Below are 17,841 nucleotides of genomic sequence, written 5' to 3'. Positions count from 1 at the left end.
CTTTTTACTCTGAGTAAGTCTGGCTGTCCTCAGTAGCCAAGTTCTGAATTATTTGTGCTATTCACAAAAGTTGAAATCTACAATATATTTTGCCTCCGTTGCACTTTGTTTTTTGGTCTTTCATTCTTTTTTATATCTAAGAAGTGTCTGAAACTGCAAAATATAGTGTTATCATGTTATCTCTTTGTCTCGTAGCAGTGGGTACAGTTTCATTAGTAAAGGATCACGTGATCATCTTACAACCTGTCTTTAAGAATGACTCTTAAATATTTGCTAATTACGTTTTGTTTCTTTGTCAGTGGGGGAAACTCACTTTCACTGGCGTCAGAGAACTGCTTTAGGTCGGCCAAATGGGAAGCCCCAAAGCGTTTTCTGATAGTTGTAGTCCTCGAACTACCGATTGGGAGATATCCTGGGAGGGAAGGGAGCGGCCTCAGAGGGGCGGGGATTGCTCTTCCTCCTCTTGGAGGTTCTGGGAAATGTAGTCCTTCACTCTTTCGGGTAACAAGGCGGGGGTTTCACTGCGGCGCTTGTTCCCCTCGGGGCTTCTGGGAAGTGTAGTTCTGGGGCGCCGTGTAGGTAGAGGCATTTCCGCCCCGGAAAAGCGAGGCCGCCACCATCTTTCCTGCCGGGAGGTGAGTCAGCCTTGCTCCCACCCACCCCTCCGAGCCTTTTCGGCCTGAGCGTGAGACCAGTCGCTATCGAGGCGGCGTTTTTAGGATGGCGGAGTCGCGGTCGCTGGCGGAGGCCGAGAGACGGAGGGCGGAAGTGTGGATTCCCTCAGTTCTCCTCCCCCACTTACCAAGCGGCGCTGCTACTTCTATCGGTACAATACCTGGCGAGTTCTCCGCGCTCCTCTTCCCTCCTCTGTACAGGAGCGAGCGAGCGAGAGTAACTACCGGGTAGGGTTGTGATTCCAACTGAACGAGACAGTACGTGTCCGGGGCTCAGCACGGTGGCGGCACGGGGTGACGGGTTGGCTCTCGCCCTTGCTAGAGTAGTTCGGTCGCCAGCGCCCCTTTGCCGGGAAGCCCCAGTGAAGAGAGGGAGCTCGGGGCTCTAGGGGCATCGACAGCGCGGCCCTGCTGTCACCCTCCCGGACACCGAGCTCTTCCCCAGCTCTGTCCGTCTCTTCCAGGAAGCCCCGACACCCCGCGCTGGCGCCCGGGGATGTCTGCCGCAGTGCAACCCGGAGACAGACCCCGCCGTGCTGTCCCACCGCGTCCTTCTCCTCCCCGTCGCCGGGGTCGGAACGGGGCGGAAGGACGGACGTGGTGGCTCCGCACCGCATAGCCCCGGCTGCGTCCTAGCGAAGGTACCTTCCCTTTCAGTTCATCAGGTTTCCTTCGGTCAGTAAATTAGCACTTGGAAAACGTTCAAGTCTTTGTCGCATCAGCCTGCGGAGGTGTAATCTCGTTAACAGGTGTGAGTGTGAAATTTGTTACCACGCGCACATATATTTTAAATATGTGTTTTTCATTTTGCAGTTCACCGCGTTTTAACATTTCTTCCTTTTGTTCTCTTTTTCTTATTTCCTTTTATTTGCTGCCAGCTGCTTTGGAATAAAAAACGGTTATCTGCCTCAGACACTAATTTTTCTTTTCTTCTTCTTCTTCTTCCTCTTCTTAGAGAGAGAAAGCAGGGGAGGGGCAGAGAGAGGGAGGGAGAGAAGAGAATCCCAAGCAGGCTCTGCAGTGTCAGCGCAAAGCCTGATGCGGGGCTCCAACCCACAAACGTGAGACCATGACCTGAGCGGAAATCCGACGCTCGACTGGGCCACACAGGCGCCCCACACCACCACCTTTTTAAAAATAAGGGTAGGTTATGAGTCTACATTTTGTTATAACCACCCTCCAAATTAGTCAGATCTTTCTTGGGCTGTTTGTTTTATTTTAAACATTTGTTTTTGAGAGAGAGCGTGAGTGGGGGAGGGACAGAGAGAGAGAGACAGAATCCGAAACAGGATCCAGGCTCTGAGCTGTCAGCACAGACCCGGACCTGGGGCTCGAACTCAAGAATGGTGAGATCATGACCTGAGCCCACCCAGGCGCCCGTTTGTTTTAAATAACAAAGACATTACTAACATAATTACAAGTGTTTGTTTTATTTGTTTTGCCACTGCTTCTTCAGGGCTCTTTTAGTTGTAAATGTTCTTCGACTTTGTTAAGCTGAATTGTTTTTTTTTCCTCCCTTGTGTCAGTAGTCATTCCCTTGAACATAGAATTAAAGGTTGACAGTTATTTTCTTCCTTTTGGAGATAGTGTTCAGTTGTTTAGCTCTCCATTCTGTTTCCCTGATTCTGTTAATCGTCATTTCTTTTAGATAAACTATATTTTCTTTCTGGGAGCTTTAAGGATTTTTGTTGTGGTTTTTAGTTCATCTTTACTTACAGTTTTTAGTTCTTTGCATTCAGTATGATTTGTTTAAGAGAGTATTTTTGTTTATACTGTTCAGAATTTCTAAGTATGAACTCACAGTTATCTTTTGAAGTAATACCTCTCTGCCATTTCTTCCATTCCCTTTTTCTCTTGGACAAATGTTGGGAGACTCTCAATCTGTCTTCCGTGTTTCTTGATTTTTATTTTGTATCTTTTTTAATCTCCATGTACATAGGATTAAAAGACTCTTACCAATAAGCCTTTTTTGACTTCCTGAGGTAAACTGACTCCAAATGATGCCTTTTAGAACACTATACCAGTTTGGATGAAATGTTACTAGCTGGGCAACAAATTTTTATTATTTTCAAATGTTTATTTTATTTATTTATTTTTGGAGGAGAGACAGAGCATGAGAAGGGGAGGAGCAGAGAGAGAGGGAGACACAGAATCAGAAGCAGGCTTCAGGCTCTGAGCTGTCAGCATAGAGCCCGATGCCAGGCTTGAACATGAAACATGAGATCATGACCTGAGCCGGAGTCAGACGCTTAATCCACTGAGCCACCCAGGCGCCCCTACTTATTTTTTTTTTAATATTTATTTTATTTTATTTATTTCTAGGAGAGAGAGAGAGAGACAGCGTGAGCAGAGGAGGGTCAGAGAGAGAGGGAGTCACAGACTGAAACAGGCTCCAGGCTCTGAGCTGGCAGTCAGCACAGAGCCCGACGCGGGGCTCGAACCCACGAACCGTGAGATCATGACCCAAGCGAAAGTCGGATGCTTAACCGACTAAGCCACCCAGGCGCCCCTCCTACTTATTTTTTGAGAGAGAGTGAGTGGGACACAGGCAGAGAGAGAGAGGGAAGACAGCGAATTCAAGCAGGCTCCACCTTAATCAGCGCAGAGCCTGATACGGGGCTTCATCCCACTCTTTGAAATTATGACCTGAGCTGAAACTAACAGCCAGACGTCTAACCAACCGAGCCATCCAGGCATCCCTGGGCAACAAATTATTAAGTAAGAAAAAATTTTAAGTCAGAATTAGGATTTTCAGAGAAGAAAGGTGAGTTTCCTAGGAGAGCACTAAGAAGTCCAGATACTTGTCCAGTCTTTTTTTGTTGCTTTTGGAAAAGGCCTCTGCAAATCTGGTTTATAATGCAAAGTATCATCTCCTGTTTTGCAGGTGCAAGAAAAAAGGATTCCTGGCTCTTTGAACTTTCCATCTACTCAGTTAATTCGGGGAAAACCTCATGAGGTGAGTATGCTTTGCAGTTCTTATCCTGCCCTCGTGTGCAGTTGACCAGAGTGAGACACAAGAGTTTTTTATTAACATCCCTGACATTACATAGATGGTAAGTATCATTTCTAGGATTTAAACCTTGGCCCCTGACTTCAGAGCCCACTTTTAAATTTTTTTAAGCCTACATGTTGTTAACAATGCCCTTCATTTCCTCCTGTCCCCAGGGTGGAAAATTCTTGCAGTAGAGATACTGCATTTGGTTGTGCAGGCTGTTCACTGTCCAGTGGCCTCTGGCTCACAAACATACTCGTATTTGCAATCTACTCCATGCTCTGCTTACCACGTTGTGTGTGGCTGCCTCTGCCCGGAAGTAGGGGAACTCTCGTATAATTTCTGCAAAGACCCCCACGGGCTCACTGCAGCCCTGGCCTGCATCTCATGGCTTCTTTGTCCTTTCCCAGTTACGCCTTCTCAAGACTCTGACCTTTCCGAGAAGGAAAAGAAGGAGCAAGAGAAAATGACCAAGTTTCAGGTAAATAAGGCATTCTTTTCTGTCTCCTAAGACGTGTTTTTCCTTTTCAAAGATCAGGCACATCTTTTTTCCTCTTCCTTGAAAAGGTTGAAGGAGGGGCCCCTGGGTGGCTCAGTCGGTTAAGTGTCTGACTTTGGCTCAGGTCATGATCTCACAGTTCGTGGGTTCGAGCCCTGCATCGGGCTCTGTGCTGACAGCTAGCTCAGAGCCTGGAGCCTGCTTCGGATTCTGTGTCTCCCTCTCTCTCTGACCCTCCCCTGCTCACGCTTTCTCTCTCTCTCTCTTTCTCAGAAAGAAATTTAAAAAAAACGATATATTAAAAGTAACAATCTGTAATTATGGGACATCCGGGTGGCCTAGTCTGTTGGGCGACTAACTGTTGATTTCAGCGTGGGTCATGATTTCATGGTTTTGAGATTGAGCTCTGTGTTGGGCTCCGTGTTGGGTGTGGAGCCTGCTTAAGATTCTTTCTCTCTGCCCCTCCTCCAACTTGAGTGTGCGTGCTCTCCCTCTCTCTCAAAATAAAAGTCTGGAATTAATTACACATGATTTGTATTGATTAAAGATAAATCATAAATTCTAAGGAATTTTATACTTTCTGGTCACCATGGAATGAGAGGGGCGCCTGGGTGGCTCAGTCGGTTAAGCATCCGACTTTTGTTCAGGTCATGATCTCATGGTCCGTGGGTTCGAGCCTTGCATCAGGCATCAGCACAGAGCCTGGAGCCTGCTTCAGGTTCTGTGTTTTCCTCTCTCTCTGCTCCTCCCCATTCATGGTCTGTCTCTCTCTGTGTCTCAAAAAAAAAAAAAAAAAAAAGTTAAAAAAAAAAAAAGGAATGAGAAAGTATAACGATAATAATTGTTCAGATTTATTGAGCACTTTGATATGTGTCAGGCACCATTCTCTGTGGTTTACACATACTTAACTCATCTAATGTTTTCAAACACCTTGTAGTTTAGACATCATTAAAGAAAAGAGAAAATTGAGATAGTGGGAAGTTATGGAATTTCCCCAAGGTCCTGTAATTAAATCTTTGAAATTTGAACTCAGTCTGTGCCTTCACCAGCTGTGACTCCCGCGGGTGGATACAGCATGTGCGTTGAACGCAGAAAGCTATGTGCCTGTCTTGGAGGGCTGCCGAAGGCCTGTTAACACTGCGGACATTAAAAACAGTGACAGAATTGACGCTTTGTGGGGCGGTTGGCAGGGGACAGTAAACGGGGGACGACTGTGGGACTGAAATCTGCTTGGGTTCCCTCCAAATCAGCAACAAGTTTTTTGGCACTCCTCTTTATCCTTCTCAGTTCTGGCTTTTTTCCACTGGGGATTATGGGATTGAGGTTGTGTGTGCTTGATGTTGTAGGAGGTAGTGACGTTCAAGGACGTGGCCGTGGTCTTCACTATAGAGGAGCTGGGGCTGCTGGACTCTGCTCAGAGGAAGCTGTACCGAGATGTGATGGTGGAGAACTTCAAGAATCTGGTTTCAGTGGGTGAGAACAGACGCACTGTGACACTGAACCTCACCCCCCTTGAGAGCATGTGTCCTCAGTTGTTCAAGGCTTTGGACCTTTTAAAACGGTTCCCTCACCTCGAAAGCACAAGTTTTTCTAATCCCTGGGACTACAGGAATAGGTTTTTCTGGTCTTTCTGTCCAGGGCTACATGACCCGCTCTTACCCCTCCCCTTCCACTGGGCTCTGTGCTGATGCTCAGGGCCTGGAGCCTGCATCAGATTCTGTGTCTCCCTTCTCTTCTCCTTCCCTCTTGTACTCTGTCTTTTTGTCTCAAAAATAAATAAACACTAAAAAAATGAAAAATTAACTATAAATTGGAAATATAAAGTGGCTTCTATGTTTTTCAAATGCTTTTTCTTATTTATTTATTTATTAACGTTTTATTTATTTTTGAGAGACAGAGTGTGAGCAGGGGAGAGGCAGAGAGAGAGGGAGTTACAGAATCTGAAGCAGGTTCCAGGCTCTGAGCTGTCAGCACAGAGCCTGATGCAGGGCTTGAACCCACGAACCACAAGATCTTAACCTGAGCTGAAGTTGGCCACTTAACCAACTGAGCCTCCCAGGCATCCCAAATACCATGTCTTTCAAATTAGGACTGTGACCCATTGGTGGGCCATGGAATTAATTTAGTACATTGTACTGGCATTTTATTTTCCAGTGAAGTCCAATAAATGAGAATAAAGATAGAGATTATCAAAATTTCCTTATCAAGACCTGTTCACATTGTAGCAAAAACTGACCATTTGCAGTGAGTGGTGTGAGAGTGTGGGAAATGGGATGAGAACAGCCATTGGCTAAATCTAATTTTATCTCCATCTAGACATGAACTAGGTCTGACCTAAATTCATTTATTATGGTTCCTGATCAAAAAAGTTCTCAAAATGTCACTTTAGAGGTTCCAAAGATTATAGAATTTGAACAAAAATACATTTTAGGAATGAGTTCATCTTAAGAATATATATCTGCCTTTTCATAGGACATCTTCCCTTCAAGCCAGATATGGTATCCCAGTTGGAGGCAGAAGAAAAGCTTTGGATGATGGAAAGAGAAACCCAAAGAAATGGATATTCCCGTGAGAACCATACGGCTGTTCCTTCAGGTACCAGCTACTCTGGTTCTTACCACGTCCGTGATTTTACCACTCTTGTCTGAGTACGGTCACCTCTTGCCTGGACTGGGAAAGCAGCCTCCACACTGGTCTCCCTGCCTCCTCCCCTGCATTCCTATCATCTGTTCTCAACACGGTATCAGAGTGATTCTTTAGAGAGCAAGTGGGGTCATGCCCTTCTCCTGCTGAAAGCCCTCCAGAGACTTCCCATTTCACTCTGAGTCCTCACAGTGGCCTGCAAGACCCTGCCTGATCTGGATCCCTCACCAGGTTCCTCTGTGGTCAGCTTTGCTCTCACCCTGGATTCCATCATCCCTGGCGTCCTGGCCCCCTCGGAGGGTTGTCTGCTGTTTCAGGGCCTTTGACTGGCTCTCCTCTGCCTGGGCGGAGAGTCTGCAGCCACTCCCTTACTCAGGTCTTTGTTTGCATTTCACCTACATTAGCTAGGCCTTCTGTGTCTGCTCTTTAAAGTGTCATGCTCTCGGGGCGCCTGGGTGGCTTAGTCGGTTAAGCGTCCGACTTTCGCTTAGGTCATGATCTCGCGGTTCGTGGGTTCGAGCCCCGCTTCGGGTTCTGTGCTGTCTGCCAGCTCAGAGCCTGGAGCCTGTTTCAGTCTGTGACTCCCTCTCTCTCTGACCCTCCCCTGCTCACGCTGTCTCTCTTTCTCTCTCTCCTATAAATAAATAAAAAAAAAATAAATAAATAAAGTGTCATGCTCTCCATTCTCCATCCCCTCTCCCTGCCTTATTTTGTGTCTAACCACTGATCACTTCCTGACCTAGTAATGCAGTTTTATTTACTTGTATGTCATCTATCTCTCCAGGATGTAGGAGTTTGGGCAGTTTTATTTGCCGTGTCTACTCAAAGCCTCAAGTAGGCCTTCTGCATAGAAGGTGATCCCATCCATGCTTGTTAAATGAATAAGTTATTTCCATAATTACTGTTCTTGTAGAAGGGAGCTACGATACCAGTCTTTTGATACCAGCCTTTCCCGGGTGGGAAGAATGCCTCGTCCATGTCCCCAGGCAGGCCGATGACTTTCCCACCCAGCTTTTCACCGCTCTTCTTTCTCCTGCCCTCTCTCTCTCCTTTGCTCCTTTGCCTTTCATCTCACTTTTCGATCTCCTTTACTTTTTCTCCCTTTGGGTCCTTTCTCTTTAATTTGCATGTTTCTCAGTTCTACCCATTTAGAAGTTAAAAATTAGATATTTGTAGATCGAGTAAATTCATAGGCTCTCCCTCTGCCTGAAAATGAAATAGCAGCTTGTCTGCAGACGTGATAAATTAGGTGATGAATTCTGTGAGTGATTGCTGGATGTGCCCCTTCTTTTGTCCTTTTCCCTTCCTATGTCACTTCATGGTTGATGTGTTCAGGACGTTGGATACTTGCTTCACTTCACTGGGTCTAGTTTTAACATGCAGACTCAACCTCAGGAACAAGGTTCGGCCTTTTTTTTTTTTTTTTTAAAGATTTTTGTTTTTGGTAATCTCTACACCCAACACGTGGCTTGAATTCACACCCCAAGATTGAGTCATGTGCTCAACTGACGGAGCCAGCCAGGCGCCCCCAAAAGAATACAAATCAGAACCAGCAAAAGGCAGAGAGATGCATAGGGTGAGGCCCGGGAGGGTTCCCTCCCACCTCCCTCGGATAAGGACCCTTGTGACTCCTTTGGACACAGCCACATAATCCAAGATAACTTCCCCATCTCCAGATCCTTAATTTACTCAGATGTAAAGCCCTTTTGCCACAGACATGAACATACAGGTTCCAGGGATTAGGGCATGGACATCTTCACCTAGCATATCTAGAAATGCATACATACCTGTTGAGACTTCTTCAGCTTATGTTATTAGACTGTAACTTTCCACTTAAGCAAATTAATTAAGGACTTGCTACCCAGCCCTGCTCAAACATTTTAAGCCAGTGGCTTGCATACATTTTTAGCCATGACCTTCAATCAAATATTTTACATCTTGACCTAGTATAAATATAATAGGTGTGTGTTTAGAACTGAAACATGCATTTCTTTCTTTGTTTCTTTTTTTGTTTTTTAACAAGCATTTCGTACAGTGGTGTCCTTAACTACCTGTGATTTCTGCCAGGACCTAAAATACTATTTAATGCCTATATGCTTTTGTAGGCATTTTTTGTAGGCATAATCTTACTAGGGAGAATGCCTCTTATCATAAGCCTACTGAGGCAAAGGTGAGTAAGCTGTTAATTGATGTTACTGTTGTCTTGGAGTCATTTGATTTCAAACTTAAAGCTCATTTTAAACTGTCAAATGTATGGTTTTAAAATCGGTCACATTTACACTTAGTGACCAAGAGTCTGTTGACCCCATTTATTGCCTCCACTTGCATGGAAACACGTAAAAGGATAAATGATATTGTATAGACATGACCCTCCCCCTGGTTTACTGAGGCCTGTATGTGAAATCCTGATGTTCCTGTACCTAAGCGTCCGCTTGTTCTTATCTCTGAATTTTGCTTTTTCTTATAGGCAGCAAGAATCAAAATGATATGGAGACTCTTCAAAAAGCTGCATTAAAATACCTTTCACATGAAGAACTATCCTGCTGGCAAATCTGGAAGCAGGTTGCAAGTGATTTAACCAGGTGTCTTCAGAGGAAGCGTTCCCAGTTACTCCATGGCGATTCTGTTAAGGTTTCTGAAAATGAGAATAATGTAATGAATCATAAAGGAAATAGCTCCAGTTACACTGCAAATCAAGATTTGTCAGTTTTGAGAACTTGGGATTCTTGTGGGCATACCTACGTATTGTGTGAGTCACAGAAGCAGAGTAGAGGTCAGCAAGTTAACGTGAAAAATAACCTGAGTATATGTGGAGCCTTCATGAAGAAATCACCACTTAGTGATCGTATTAGCACTGACACAGAGCAGAAACCCTACAAATACAATGAATGTAGCAAAAGCATTTGCGATGGTTTCAATCAGCACGTACCCCCAGGAGGGGAACTCCTTCCGTGTCGTGAGTGTGGAAAGGGCTTCAGTTATAGCCCACTGCTTCCACTGCAGAACGTTCACACAGGAGAGAAATGCTCTAGTCTGTGCCCACACCTGCAGGCTCTTCAGAGAATTCGCCCAAGAAAGAAACACAATAAATATCATGAGTCTGGTGATTGCTTCAGTAACAGTTCTTTTCATCCTCATCAGCCTAACCACACAGGGGAGAAGTCCTATAGATGTGACAGTTGTGGCAAGGGATTCAGTAGCAGCACAGGCCTTATCATTCATTACAGGACTCACACAGGAGAGAAACCTTATAAATGTGAGGAGTGTGGCAAATGTTTTAGCCAAAGTTCAAATTTCCAATGCCATCAGAGAGTACACACTGAAGAAAAACCGTACAAATGTGAAGAGTGTGGTAAGGGCTTCGGTTGGAGTGTTAATCTTCGTGTTCATCAGAGGGTCCACAGAGGTGAGAAACCCTACAAATGTGAGGAGTGTGGTAAGGGCTTCACTCAGGCTGCCCACTATCACATACATCAGAGGGTCCACACTGGGGAGAAACCTTACAAATGTGACGTCTGTGGTAAGGGCTTTAGTCATAATTCACCGTTAATATGCCATCGGAGAGTCCACACCGGAGAGAAACCATACAAATGTGAGGCGTGTGGGAAGGGCTTTACCCGTAATACAGATCTTCATATCCATTTCCGAGTTCACACAGGAGAGAAACCCTACAAGTGTAAAGAGTGTGGTAAGGGCTTCAGTCAGGCTTCTAATCTTCAAGTCCATCAGAACGTCCACACTGGGGAAAAACGATTCAAATGTGAAACATGTGGGAAAGGCTTCAGTCAGTCATCAAAGCTTCAAACCCATCAGAGAGTCCACACTGGAGAGAAGCCATATAAATGTGATGTGTGTGGGAAGGACTTCAGTTACAGTTCAAACCTTAAACTGCACCAAGTAATTCACACTGGAGAAAAACCATATAAATGTGAGGAGTGTGGGAAGGGCTTCAGTTGGCGATCAAATCTTCATGCTCATCAGCGAGTCCACTCTGGAGAGAAACCTTATAAATGCAAGGAGTGTGATAAAAGCTTCAGTCAGGCCATAGACTTTCGGGTACATCAGAGAGTCCACACTGGAGAGAAACCATACAAATGTGGTGTATGTGGTAAGGGCTTCAGTCAGTCTTCTGGTCTTCAGTCCCATCAGAGAGTCCACACTGGAGAGAAGCCATACAAATGTGATGTCTGTGGAAAGGGTTTTAGATACAGTTCACAGTTTATATACCACCAGCGAGGCCACACTGGAGAAAAACCTTACAAATGTGAGGAGTGTGGGAAAGGCTTTGGAAGGAGCTTGAACCTTCGCCATCATCAGAGGGTCCACACAGGAGAGAAACCCCATAGATGTGAAGAATGTGGTAAGGCCTTCAGTCTCCCCTCAAATCTTAGAGTCCATCTGAGTGTTCACATTAGGGAGAAACTATTTAAATGTGAAGAGTGTGGGAAGAGCTTCAGTCAGAGTTCACGTCTTCAAGCCCATCTGAGAGTACACACTGGCGAGAAACCATACAAATGTGACGTATGCGGTAAGGACTTCAGTCACCGTTCACGTCTTACATATCATCAGAAAGTCCACACTGGCAAGAATCGTTCAAAGTGAGGAATATGTTAGTGGCTTCTGTCAGAATGTATGTCATCACATATTTGGAGAGTCCTTGCTGGTGATAAACTATCAAGTATGGAGAGTGAGAAGGGATTTCTTCAGATGGAATCTTTCTAACATCCAGTAAAATGATGATGTGGAACCATAGTAACAGGAATGGAACTAATATTCATGGGAGGAATAGCTTGTAACCCTCTTGGCAAGATCCAATTGCTCTAGTCTTTAAAAGTAAATACATGCCCAAAGATAATGTGTGAAAATGATATTTGCCGTATACTAGCTAGTTTTGGCCGGAGGGGGGCGGGGGGTGTCAGGAAGGCTTCTGGATTATTTTCCCTTTTCTTTAACTTATATTTTATACTTATTTACAGTGACCATTATTTTTCTAAAGCTGTAAAGCTGTGAAAAGTGAATAAAATTACTGACCAAAATTTCCTGTAACCAAGAACTCATACTATGATTGCTTTATTTCATATGGTATATTGGATTTAAGTTAAGGAATTTTAATTAATTAAAATTTAATTCATCCCCTGGGATGAATCTTTGATCTTCAGAAGTAAATTTGTATTTGCTGCAGATGTATAGAAAAGACTGGTCATTGCATCATTGTTTATAATAGCAAACAATCACTTGGGTAGCCAGAGTATTTTATGATTTATTAACCTAGTAGAACACTATGCAAGCATCAGATGAGAAAAGGTAAAATTATAGTTATGGGTATTGGAAGATGTCCAGAATATATTAACCTGAAAAAAAGGATTGGGATTTTTGTGTGATCTCATTAGAAAAAGTATAGATGAATAGGTATTTAGTTCTAGTTTTCACTAAATGATGATATTTTGCTTCATATGTACTTTTGCATTTCTTAAACTTCTTATTTTGAAGTAATCTAAAACTTTCCCAAAAATGTAAGTTATGTAATATCTTTTATATTCCCTTTACTCAGATTCAGGAGTTAACATGTTTGAATCATTCCTTGTATGTGAATGTGTATATATGCACACATATTGATATTTGTATGTACACACAGAATTTTTTTTTAATTTTTAATGTTTATTTTTGAAAGAGCAAGGAAGGGGCAGAGAGAGAGAGGGAGACAAAATCGGAAGCAAGCTCCAGGCCCTGAGTCATCAGCACAGAGCCCGATGTAGGGCTCGAACTCATGAACCATGAGATCATGACCTGAGTTGAAGTTGGACTCTTAACTGTTCACCTGACTGAGCCACCCAGGCTCCCCTATGCACATAGAATTTTTAACCATGAGTATGTTACAGACCTCTTGCCCCTTGCATCAAAAATTTTTTTTATGTTTTATTTCTGAGAGAGAGAGAGAGAGAGCGTGAGCAGGGGAGGGTCAGGGAGAGAGGGAGACACAGAATCCAAAACAGGCTCCAGGCTCTGAGCTAGCTGTCAGCACAGAGCCTGATGTGGGTCTCGAACCCACGAACCATGAGATCATGACCCACGAACCATGAGATCATGACCTGAGCCGAAGTTGGACGCTCAACCCACTAAGCCACCCAGGTGCCCTGCCCCTTGCATCTAAATACATAAGTGTATATCTGCTAAGAACAAGGATAACTAATCTACTTAACACTGCTACAAGTATAGTAATCAGGAAAATTTAATATTGATACATAACACTATTTAACTTAGAGACCTTATTCAAATCTTATCAATTGTCCTGATAATGTATTTATCGTGTTCTTTCTGGTCTAGAATCCAGTCAAGGATTATACATTGCATTTAGGCTCCTTTAATCTGGATCACTAACTCATTGTTTAATGACCTTGATATTTTTGAGTGTTTCACAATTTGGATTAGTATGAGGTTTTCTCACTATTGGATTTAAATTATGCTTTTCTTTTCTTTCTTTTTTTTTTTAAATAAGGATTCTGTAAGTGACGTGTCCTTGGTGTATCACATAAGGAAACATGATGTGTTAGTCCTATTGTAGGTTATGTTAACTTGGTTAACTTGACTAGGGTAGGTGTAAGCTGGGTTTTTACACTGCAAAGTTACCATTTTTACCTTTGTAATTAGTATTTTGTGGGGAGGTATATTCTGGTTCTGTAAATAACTTGTTTTTCAGCAAATTTTCCTTCACTAGTTTTAGCATCCATTGTTAAATGTGGCCTAAATGAACTGTTACTGATGGTTGCAAAAGAGTGGTTTTTCAACATTATCATTCCCTCAACATATGTTAGCAAATATCTATACTGTTTGCTCATTTTTTTTTAAGTTTATTTCGTTTGAGAGTGAAGAGGGGACAGACAGGGGTGGGGGAGAGGGAGAGAGAGAGAGAGAGAGAGAGAGAATCCCAAGTAGCTTCTGCACTGTCAGCATAGAGCCCGATGCAGGGCTTGATCCCACGAACTGTGAGATCATGACCTGAGACAAAATCAAGAGTGAGACACTTAACTGACCCACCCAGGTGCCCCTGCTTATTTTCTCTTCATAAATTTGAGCACATCCTTACTCTGGCACAATACAGTGTCCCATACTTGCCTTGTACTCCCCCACCCAGCCATGGAATCTGTTATTTCTTTAGGACCCCTGGTTATTCACAGTGGGGAATGGTATTTAGAAATTAAGGCCTGAGAAGTAGATCTGCTGTTTTTCACCACTGATGGGATGGAGTTGATAAATAGGTAGATCAATTAGGATGTTCATAGGTAGAGTGAACCATGAGTTCTAACCACCAATTCTTAATTCAACATTACAGTGTTCTTTCTACCCTTGCCCCATTACAAATTGCGTCTTCATTCGCAAAGAATAAAAAATTTGACTCCCAGTATCATCCACATATTAATTGAAGAGTATGGACATGCACCCCCAGCTACAACTTGGGGGTTCTGTTGTTCATGGAAAAAGAATGGAGTATTGGACAACTAATGCCAGAGGTGACTTTTGAATGGCATAGCCCACCCTAACTTTAACCATTCTCAGGGCACTGACTCTTTAAACCAAATAAAATATCCTTGTTGGGCCATGAAGAAATACCTGATAGAAAAATTAATCCAAAGATGGGCATATCCAAATGAGAACCCACCAGTTAATGATTCCTTGCAGATACTAGGACAGCTAATGTGAAGGAATAGTTCCTTTGAAGGTAGGTTGGGGAGCAGTTCTGGCCATTGACCAGTATTATTTTCAACAAATGAAATTATTACTATATATATTATGAAATTCTAAGCCAAAGAACAATAAACTATAGGCTCTTGGCCAAATCCAGCTTGTTCCCTATTTTTGTATGGCCTGAGACCTTGAAATTTCACGTTTGTAAAGAATTGTAAGGGGAAAGCAAAGAATGTGCCACAGAGGAGCGCCTGGGTGGCTCAGTTGGTTAAGTGTCCGACTTCAGCTCAGGTCATGATCTCATAGTTTGTGAGTTTGAGCCCCGCGTTGGACTCTGTGCTTACAACTAGCTCAGAGCCTGGAGCCTGTCTTCAGATTCTGTGTCTCCCTCTCTCTCTCTGACCCTCCCTTGCTCACGCTGTCTCTATCTCTCTCTCAGAAATAAATTAAAAACATTTAAAAATTAAAGAAAAAAGAATATGCCACAGAGAATGTCAATGGACCACAAAGCCTAACACATTTACTGTCTGTGCCTTTATAGAAAGTTTGCTATCTCTTGCTCTGATCACATTTCAGTTTCTCAAAAGCCCTTCTGAGATACATACATGTCATAATACAGAAGAGTTTTGAATCAATTTAGCACTTCTCAAACCATACAACTTAAAACTTTGAGCACCTCAAACCTTTAGGAGGTTTAAAATGCCCAAAGCAACATCAGAAAACACTTTTTTTTATACAAAGTTCTGACCATATATGAAGAAGCAATAGGCTACTATGCTATTATTGTCTCGTTAACCTGCAGTGCTACTAAGAATACATGTTATTTATTTCTCCATTTTTGCATGTAAGAAAATTTAGGCTTTAAGAGGTCATTTCCCCCAAGACAGTAGATAATAAATAGCACAACCAGAGTTTGAATTCAGTTCTGTCTGACGGACTTCAAAGCTACTCTTAACTGCCATCTGCATGAATTACACTGCAAGGCCAAAACCCCTAAAATTGCATCTATAGAGCATTCACCCTGTCTCACATGAATGAATCATGAATGTAAGAATGGAAAATCCATAGAAAAATAACACATTTATCTAGGAAGCCTTTGTTACATTTCCACTGAGGCTTTTTTTTTTTTTGGTAATAAATAACCTAAGGGATATGTTTTATATTCTGTATTTCCTTGACTATGTTTCTGACCTCATTAATGCCATTAATTTTTGAACATTTTTCTTGGATGACTAAAGAGCCAACTCTGAAAATTAACTCAAAAAGATCAACCATGTTTAAAGATTTACCACTTTGAACCTAACTGAACACAATACTCAGTTTTGCAGATTCTTCATATATTCCAAGTACAAATCCTTTATCTGGCATGTGATTTGCAAAGATTTTCACCAGGTTCTCAAGTGGAAATTTTAAATATTTATGAGGTCAATTTTGAAATTGTTCTTTTATAGATCATGTTTTCAGTGTCGTGCAGAGAAATCTTTGCCTAATCCAAGGTCTCAAAGATTTTCTCCTATGTTTTCTTCCAGAAGTTTTGTAAGCAGGTTTTACATTTAGGTCTCTGATCCATTCTGATTATGTTTGCTCACTCATTGTGATGCTTGTACTTGGTGCCAAGACATACATGGTACAAATGTAGGTTCATTTCAAAATGTGGATGCTCAATTATTCCAACACCACTTTTGTATCCTTTCTCCATTGAACTGGTTTTCCATCTTTGTCAAAAAGTGACCATATATGAATGGTTTTTTTTTTTTCTGGACTCTATTCTGTCACATTGATCTTTGTGTTTATTCTTTTATCAATACCACTTGTTCCTGATTACTTTGGCTTTATAATAAGCCTGTAAATCAAGTAGAGAAACTTTGTTCTTTCAAATGTGCTTTAGTTATTCTAGCTCTTTTGCTTTGAGTTGTAGAAGTATCTTGTTGATTTCTTTAAAAAAATATTTTCTGGGGCTTTCATACGAAGTGTGTTGGAAGATTTCACATCTTAAGTCTTCCAGTCCGTGGACATGGTGTAGCTCTATTTGGAGCTTTTATTTCATCAGTGGTTTTTGTTTTTCAGTACACAGATGTTACCTGTGTTTTGTTGGACCTATACGTAAGATTTCCTGAAACTTTTGTTTGTTTGTTGTTCTTTGTAGCCTCTATATATGTGGTCTGCAAATTGTTGTCTGCAAAGTTACTTCTTATTATTGGATCTGGTTTTGTGTCTGTTTGGTCATTTTCCATCTTGTACTGTATGGATTCTCCAGAGTGCTGTTGAATGTGAGTGTTGAGAGAAATCATCTTTGCCTTTCTCTTCAAGCATTTAGTCTTTTAAGTATTAAGTTAACTGTAGGTTTTCGTAGATGTCTTTTTACAAAGTTAAGGACAATTCTTTTATCCCCAGTTTGCTGAAATTTTTTTCATCATGAATGGATGTTAAATTTTCTCAAGTGTTTTTTTTTATGCATCTGTTAAGATGGTCATATGGTCATACACTTCTTTTGTGGTCTATTAATATGGTAAATTACATTAGTTTTCAAATGTTGGAACAATATTGCATTCCTAAGATAAAACCCACTTGATCATGACGTATTCCTCTTTTCAAATGTCGCTGTATTCTGGTTGTTAATAGTAATTGTTGAGGAATTTTACATCTGTGTTTATGAGGGAAATTGGCCTATAGACTTTCTTCATGTAATGTTTTTTTTTTTTCCTCGCTTTGGTAACAAGGTAATGCTGGACTCATAAATGAGTTGTGAAGTGTTTTCTCTACTTCTGTTTTCTTTCTTCCTTTTAAAAAGTGTTTATTTTGAGAGAGAGAGAGAGAGAGAGAGTTCAAAATAGGCTCCATGCTCACCATCGACCCCGAAGCAGGGCTCGATCCCACAACTGTGAGATCATGACCTGAGCTGAAATCAAGAGTAGGATGCTTAACTGATGGAACCACAGGCACCCCTCTCCACTTCTATTTGCTCAAAGGTTTTTGTAGAATCGGTATTTTTTTTTCTTAAAGGTTGGTAGTATAAAAGCAGTCTAAGCCTGATTTCTTTGTTGTTTTAGAAGCTTTTAAAACTTGAATTCAATGCCATTAATAGATAAAGGAATCCTCTAGTTGTCTATTTCTTCTTGAATGATTTTGGTAGTTTGTGTCTTTTTGATGAATTTGTCCGTTTGATCCAAGTTGTTACCTATTGCACAAAGCTGTCATAAAATTCCCTTATTACCCTTTTAATGTCTTTAGGATCCATAATCATGTCTTTTAGTCCTGCTCTTGGTAATTTCTTGTAGTCTCTTTTCAAAGTTAATTGTTTTTTCTCTGGTGTTTTTCTCCTTTCAATTTCATTGATTTCTGCTTCACTT

The 17,841-nt window shown here is 42.0% G+C and overlaps 1 protein-coding gene across 6 annotated transcripts in view; it reads left to right on the top strand.

Moving 5' to 3' along the window:
• The window catches only part of LOC120243185 (zinc finger protein 227-like), a 41,097-nt gene extending 29,243 nt beyond the window's left edge, over positions 1 to 11,854 (top strand). Inside the window, exons 1-7 of one of the 6 annotated variants that reach the window (XM_039249235.1) lie at positions 603 to 635; positions 1,139 to 1,315; positions 3,559 to 3,630; positions 4,077 to 4,147; positions 5,512 to 5,638; positions 6,638 to 6,760; positions 9,276 to 11,854. In XM_039249235.1, coding sequence (XP_039105166.1) covers positions 4,133 to 4,147; positions 5,512 to 5,638; positions 6,638 to 6,760; positions 9,276 to 11,410 — 2,400 coding nt within the window. In that variant the 5' untranslated portion in view covers positions 603 to 635; positions 1,139 to 1,315; positions 3,559 to 3,630; positions 4,077 to 4,132 and the 3' untranslated portion in view covers positions 11,411 to 11,854. Of the gene's footprint in view, positions 1 to 572; positions 636 to 1,053; positions 1,316 to 1,335; positions 1,424 to 1,793; positions 1,818 to 3,558; positions 3,631 to 4,076; positions 4,148 to 5,511; positions 5,639 to 6,637; positions 6,761 to 9,275 lie in introns of those variants that run through there. The other 5 variants (XM_039249260.1, XM_039249241.1, XM_039249251.1 and 2 more) reach the window with 5 other exon arrangements.
• Positions 11,855 to 17,841: the final 5,987 nt, after the last annotated feature.

The sequence above is a fragment of the Hyaena hyaena genome, unplaced genomic scaffold, assembly GCF_003009895.1.
Source record: "Hyaena hyaena isolate Hyena2069 unplaced genomic scaffold, ASM300989v1 scaffold_9, whole genome shotgun sequence".
Lineage (NCBI taxonomy): Eukaryota > Metazoa > Chordata > Mammalia > Carnivora > Hyaenidae > Hyaena > Hyaena hyaena.
The sequence above is the reverse complement of the archived record's forward strand: the minus strand, read 5'-3'. Positions and strand labels throughout refer to the sequence as shown.